At 32.8% G+C, this 7,577-nt stretch overlaps 1 protein-coding gene and 1 non-coding gene across 2 annotated transcripts; both read right to left on the bottom strand.

Moving 5' to 3' along the window:
* Positions 1-4,292: 4,292 nt before the first annotated feature.
* LOC148760553 (small nucleolar RNA snoR8a) lies at positions 4,293-4,384 on the bottom strand. Its single transcript, XR_016023273.1, has one exon. It is a non-coding gene; the product is annotated as a small nucleolar RNA snoR8a (small nucleolar RNA).
* A 989-nt stretch (positions 4,385-5,373) lies between these two features.
* Positions 5,374-7,156, bottom strand: LOC148760552 (scopoletin glucosyltransferase-like). The gene has a single exon (XM_088802781.1). The coding sequence runs from the start codon at positions 6,934-6,936 to the stop codon at positions 5,488-5,490; it is 1,449 nt and encodes a 482-aa protein (XP_088658907.1). The 5' UTR covers positions 6,937-7,156; the 3' UTR covers positions 5,374-5,487.
* Positions 7,157-7,577: the final 421 nt, after the last annotated feature.

Genomic DNA, 7,577 nt, shown 5'->3' with positions numbered 1-7,577 from the left:
TTCTTTTAATATTTTTTTTTCAATTAATAATATAACCAATCCATTTAATCTTTCTTGCGACATTGTTGATCTTAAATAAGATTTTATTAATTTTAGTTTTGAAAAACTTCTTTCTCCTGAAGCAACACTTACTGGAACTGTTAACATTATTCTAAAAGCAAAAATCAGTAAATTAAAGTAAAAAAATCTGTAAAGATTAGAACAATAGTACCTAATTGTTGAATGCTTATTGTTGAAACCACCAATTATTTCATGGGAGGCAATTCCACCGGTGGCATTGGAGGGGAGATCTACATATTGCTCAGGCATGGGGTCTAATATTTCAGCAGGTAGCCCCACATTCATCAAAAATATTCTCTTGGCATAAGCCATCAGCAGGTGAGTTTAAGTTGAATGTTGATAGGAGTTCCAAGCATAATTTTCAGAATGCTGTTGGAGGAGGACTTTTTCGAGATCATACAGGTACCATGATTTTTGGATTTTTTGAAAATTTTGGACCGTGTGATTCATTACAGGCATAGTTTATGGCACTACACGGGGGCTTACTTTTGTGTATTGAGTACAATGTTACTAGACTTTGGATAGAAATTGACGTAAAAGTAGTGGCACACATGATAACTGAAGGTCATCGGGGATCCTCTAGGACTCGATCTTTGCTTGCTTCCATTCGCAAATCCTTGAGTGGTATCTCTTTTCGGATTTCGCACATCCATAAAGAAGGAAACCAAGCAGCAGACCATCTCTCAAATCAAGGGCATACGCACCAGAACTTGCAGGTATTTTCACAAGCAAAAGGTCAGCTTAAAGGTATTCTTAGATTAGATAAAGTTAGTTTACCTTATGTTCGCTTCAAATGAATGTAAAGGAGTAGTACTCCTAATTTATTTTTCTTCTTTTGTTATTCACATAGATTTTTGTAATATGGAAGTGTTTCAATTTTATGACGATAGTAAAAAATATGGTCATAAAATGAAACACTCCACTCTAGGTGCTTTTCTTATTTTCATTTCCTATTTTAAATTTTATTTTAGTTTATTGTCTCAATGTAATAGTAAGGAATTTATGTTTTACTATAGCATCAAAAGTTATGCACGTAAAATGGTTTTCCTTACTCTAGGTGCTTCTCCGAATCTTTCTTATGATCATGTAATTTGAAGGTATGGTTTAGGTCCCCTTCTTTTGTACTTTTTATTTTATAATTAATAAAATTTAACAAGGTAGCTGGGCCCTGCGTGAATTTTCAGCATAAAAAAAATGAGGCTCACAGCTTTATGAAAATAATAAAAGAATAGACTTCTTATGTATTCTTTGGAGAAAAATTGAAGTTAAAGGAAGAAAGAGCAAATGAGAAAGGAAGATTTCAAAAGTAGATATTATACATTGAAAAAAATAATTGGTTTTATATATAGGAAAAAAATAGCTGTTGGAAATCATTAAATGCATTGATTGGGAATAAGAGAAATAAATGAGAAAAAAATAGCTGTTGAAAATTATTAAATACATATGACTGTTAGTTTATTGAAAATAAGATAATAAAGTTGAGAATTAATAGTATTTTAGAAATAAAGAAGTAATAGAAAATTGAGATTTATTAAGCACATAATTAAAAAAGTGAAAGAACAAATAATTTTATTAATTATTTTTTATTTTTATATTTTTTAATTTTTATATATTTTTAATATAATTAATTATATTATAATTATTATAAAATTATAAATCTTCTCTAAAACTGAGGCCTCTCCAAATTGGGGGCCTAAAGCCCTTGCTTGGGTGGCTTCACCCAAGGGCCGGCCATGAGTTTTGCCTCATACTCTAAAATTCACTTGATTTGAATAATGCTTCCTTACGATTTTCACTTTCCGAAAATAATTCTCCATTCTTCCAAAATGCCAATGACCTCCAAAGAATAGGCCCAATTGTAAGTTGTTTAGTCCTTGAATATGCATTCAAGACCCATATGTCATAGTTGTTTTCCATGCCTCTAGTTGGATAAACAATTGCAGCAATAGTTTCATTAAAGGAAGTAATATGCCGTAAACACTCATTATTAAGTTCGGCAAGGGTAATGTCGAGAAAACTTTTTCAACCATATCAAAAGAAAGGATCAAATCACCACCATCATCGTCAATTCTTCCCAATGGTAAATTTCGTTTAGGTTAAGTGTTAAACAATTCAGGAGCATAAATATAGACATCTGAATGAAGAATTTCTCTCCAGAAATTTGTATTTAGGTTGTATAAATGAATTTGATGTATAATTTTCGATTGGACACCGTGAATAACTTTCACTAAAATCTTGTGGTCATCTAACTTGCAATCAAACCCGAACCCGATGCATAAAAAAAATGTGAGATGCAGAAAGAGGACGTGAGATGGTGGCTTCAGGAAGAAGTTTAACTTCTCTCGTGGAAGGATTCCAAAGGGTAATCCTATAACCATCATGTAAACAGAGCAAGCCATTCCATGGACCGATCCCAATTTGTTGTATAGGTATATGGATATTTTCTTTGACTTTCATATTAAACATGTCCCAACGCATAAAAAAAAGTGTGAAATGCGAAAGGAGGATGAGAGATGGTGGATTCAGGAAGAAGCTTAACTTCTCTGTGGAAGGATTCCAAACGGTAATCCTATAACCATTTTGCAAACAAAGCAAGCCAATACATGGACCAAACCCAGTTCGTCGTATAGGCATATGGATATTCTCTTTGGCTTTCATATTAAACCCATTAGGTCCACCATCTTTCTTAATTTTCCTTTCAATTGAAAACAAGGAGTAGAGAGGGACTTTGTCAAAATGTGAGAGATTGAGGTTGTTGTTTTTATAGCTGGTGATAAGATAAGAGGTTTGAAAAGAAAAGCACCAGTCATCAGGGATTTAAATTGAAGCATTAAAAGGATTTCCATCACCAAGGTTTATGCCAGTTCCTTGTTGGTAATTGGCATTGACATGCAGCAATTCTTCATTCTTTATCTAAAACAAAAAGATTAAGACTTGAAGACTTCAACTCAAAGGACACATCAACAACCAACAAAGATCATGCGGTCTGGAAAACTTTAAAACCCTCAACTCTAGGTTTAGGCTTTTGATTAAGCTAACATATTTAATGAATTTAATAAAAATAATAAAATAATGAAAGAAATTGTATTTACACTTAAATACTAAATTGGTCAAAATATCTAGGAAGTCCCTGTACCCATACAATTTATTCAATTTAGTCCATGTACTCAAAATCGTAACATTTTAATCTTTTAATTTTGAGAATTGTTTCAATCTAGTCTCTCTTTTTAACAACATCCAATTTTACTGTTAAAAAGATGACACCAGCATTGACATCAGTGCTGATGTGGTACCTACATGATGATGTGGCATGCTAGTGGCACCGACGTGATGACTTAGCAATGCTGACATGACACTGAGATGTTGACATGTCAGTGCCACGTGGCATACCAGAAAGTTTTTAAAAAAAAATTTTTGTTGCATGTCATAGGGACTAAATTAAATAAAAATATATAGTATAAGGACTAAATTGAACAAATTTGAGATGTTGAGGGACTAAATTGAAAAAATTATTTGAAAAATGCAAATCATTAAGTAGATGATAGATATACTTATTAATAAGCCAAATATTTAAGTGTAAAAGATTTATGATGTTAAAAAATATATATAAATATTTTATTACTTGATTATTTGATTCTAAAATATGTACATTAATTTATCTTTTTTGTAAAAATTAAGTTTAAATTCTCCTTTTATAAAAAAATTTCAAAAATAATTACATACCTAAAGTCAAATTTAGATGAATAACTTACATTTTGCTAGAAAAAAATAATATAAAACAACTAAATATATTCTTTTTTTCTTCTATTTATAATAGTATAAAAGTTTAAAATTTATTTGACTTAATTTTTAACTTGAGCTGAATTCAAATTAATAAAATAGGTTGATTTAGTTACAACTTTCACAATTTACAAATAACTATTCTTTTGGAATTATTCAGCTCTTACATAATTTATCTTTTATTTAAATTTACCAAAAATTTATTATAAAAAGATTTTATATAACGTCAAATATCACAACCAAATTTTTCTAAATTTAAATTTAAATTATTAATTTGGATCTGCAAAAATTTTGTAATATAAAATAAAATTATACAAATATTTATAATTATATTTAACTCTATCAACCATACATGCAATCTTTCATCCAAAAAATTTCAACTTAAAAAATATAACATGAAATATTAAACAAAATAAAAACATAAAAAATAAACAAAAAATTAAAGGGGTGGAGTAACTCAAATTCTATGTTGTAATAAGAGGTTTGTAATGCCCAAATTAAGCAAGTCAGAACGCAGAATTATTTTTATAATCATCGCTAACTACATATCTCCCTTCTTCATTATTTTAAAAGAAAAACTAAATCAATCTATTTTTCTAATTTGAGTTCAGCTCAAGTTAAAACTAAGTCAAATAAATTTCAAATTTTTGTACTATTATAAATAAAAGAAAAATAATTATTTAGTTTTTTTATATTATTTTATTCCAACACAATGTAAGTTATTCATCTAAATTTGACTTTAGATATGAAATTTTTTTAAATTGTCTTATAAAAGGAGAATTCAAACTTAATTTTTGTAAAAAAAAAAAATTAATGTATATATATTCTAGAATCAAATAATCAAATAAGAAAATATTTATATATATTTTTTAACACCATAAATTTTTTACACTTAAATATTTGGCATATTAATCATCTACTTAAAAGATTTACATTTTTCAAGTATTCTTTTCAATTTAGTCTCTCAACATCTCAATTTTATTCAATTTAGTCTCTGAATTATATATTTTTATTCAATTTAATCCCTATGACGTAACACAAAATTTTTTTTAAAAAATTTTTTTGATTTACCACGTGACACTGGCATGTCAACATGTCAGTGTCACGTCAGCTTTGCCATGTCATCATAGTAGTGCCACATGATATTGCCACATCATCAATTCGGTACCACGCGACATGTCACGTCATCAAAATGTGCCATATCAATGTTGATGTCAGTGCTGACATCATCCTTTTAATGACAAAATTAGATGCCGTTAAAAGAAAATACTAAATTGAAATAATTCTCAAAATTAAAAGATTAAAATATTACGATTTTGAGTATAATGACTAAATTGAACAAAATGTATAAATATAAAAACTTCTCAAGTATTTTGACCTTTCTTTTATTATTATTATTATTATTATTATTATTATTATTGTTATTATTTTGGTAGTGCGCTGCAAAGTAAGAAAATTAGTTCAAACAAGTAGGTAAACACATTCTAAAGCTAGCGAGATCGTTGGTAAAGCTTTGAACAAGGTGAGTAAGGCTATGAGGAAGAGTGTGGGTTGTTAATTTTCAAGAGATTATGAAACAATGATCATTATTGGAAACTCATTAAAAAATTAGACCATAAAAGTGCTACATATACCCTCCAATCTCCATTACTTGTATGTTTTCAAGGCACGAGCACTTAGTTCTTGAATTAAAGCATTCAAATCAGAGTCAGATGAACCACCCTTTTCAACAGCCTTCCTAGCTGACTCTGCAAGTGCCTTGGCTCTGCTTCTCATTTCGTCTGCCCTGTCGCCCACAATTATCTCTCTCACTGCCTTCTCTATTGCTTGTCTCTTCACGAAATCCCCAACTAGCCTGGCCCATTTTTGCGCACCAACACCGATCCCAATCCTCAGTATTTGAGTCAGCAACTTTTCGTTGTAGAACTGCTCGGCAGCCACTGGCCATGTGACCACAGGCACACTGGCGCATACTGATTCAAGAGCGGAATTCCACCCACAGTGAGTCACAAACCCACCAATTGCTTCATGATCAAGAATCAACACTTGGGGTGCCCACCCTCTTATGATGAGTCCCTTACCTTCCATTCTCTTCTCAAACCCTTCTGGCAGCCAATCTTCTTTCTCTTCATTTTTCATTTCTTTCCTGACTACCCAAATGAACTGTTGCCCTGAAGCTTCAAGACCCGTTGCAATCTCCAAAAGTTGAGAGGAACTGAAGTTTGTCACACTCCCAAAACATATGTAAACAACCGAGTTTGGTTTCTTCGAATTGAGCCATGCCAAGCACTCATTTTCGTCAATACATGTTTTCTTTCCTCTTTCTGTTTTATCAATAGTCCCTTTATTGCGTAACGATATGGGACCTACATGCCAAGCCCTTCTCCCCAAGACCTTCGTGTAATGATCAGCATAAGCAGATTCAAGTTCATAAAAGCTATTGACTATAACGCCATAGCACTTCAGCTCGGTTTCCTTGCTTTCACTATAGAACTTGGTAAAGCCTGTTTCTTGCCTAACAAAATCTGGCATTTGTGATCTTGTCAGCTTGATCTCACCTGGAAAATTAGGGATGACAAAGGGTTCCGAATCAGACGACACCTTCTTGTGAGGCTCATACAATCTGATGTGTTCTGTGGCGGATAGGGAGAAGACACAGGTTCCATGGAAGACAATTCTTGGAATTCCAAATGCAGCTGCAACGTCAGTTACCCAAGGAAAGAACATGTCTGCAACAAGGCAATCAGGACGATGAGCTTGGAGTAGATGCGCAAGGGGTTCCCTGAGCATGGTGGTAGCCGTGAAGAATTTAAACTGCATATCCGGTGATGAAGCCTGATCGTAGCTCTCACATCCTTCAGGCAATCCAGCCTCCACAGAAGGGAAATATGTGACGAGGATGTTGATTTCATAGCCCAAGTTTTTGGCCCTCTCAGTGACCTTGGAGATATGGGGCACATTCAGAGTAGTGGTAATGATGGTTGTCTTTACACCTTTAGCGGTAAAGAGCATGGCCAAATCTATGAATGGTATCATGTGGCCATGAGCCATGAAGGGCAGGAAGAAGATTTGAAGCTGACGGTTTTTACAACTCATGGGGCTCGTTTTCAGAAATTCCCGTAACAGTTTAAACTCTGATCCAAGCCAACAAGCTGAAACGAGCCTCTGTTAAAGCCGTATGAAGGACGGTGGAGTAGATATGGTAAACAGGAGGATAGGATGGAGAAGAGACTAGGACTACAGAGCAAAGCGCACAAATACCTTCCCTGATATTAACGCAAATGAATGGCAATGCCGCTCGGGAAGAGCCATGTAAATATCAAACCACCTAGTCAAAGTGCAACTCTACTAGGACCACTACCGCCGAAAGCAGGTTCTCATTATCAGCAATTTCTAGTGTTACATCAGCCATTACGTAACGAAGTTGGAAAAGTAGGTTCTGAAAAAAAGCAGGTGGGCTTGCTCACGTCTAATCATTTATCATCGTTCAAGCAATCACTTTGATGATGGACTATGTCCAACTAGAAATTAGATGCTTCTAAATTAGGTCCAACATACTTATCATCAAAAAAGTTTTTTACTTAAAAGGTCGGAAGCTGTGCTAAGTTTTCAGCTTATTCAAATTGCTTTTTTCCCGCATAGTTGACTTTCTTTCCGTTTTCATTTGGAAAACAGTTACCACTATGTACTACTGTATAATTTCTATTCTCAAGAGAATAAAAAGAAAAAACCGATTT

Source organism: Theobroma cacao, chromosome 10, assembly GCF_053813885.1.
Source record: "Theobroma cacao isolate CCN51 chromosome 10, ASM5381388v1, whole genome shotgun sequence".
NCBI lineage: Eukaryota > Viridiplantae > Streptophyta > Magnoliopsida > Malvales > Malvaceae > Theobroma > Theobroma cacao.
Note: the sequence above shows the minus strand (reverse complement) of the source record. Positions and strands in the feature narration are given on the sequence as shown.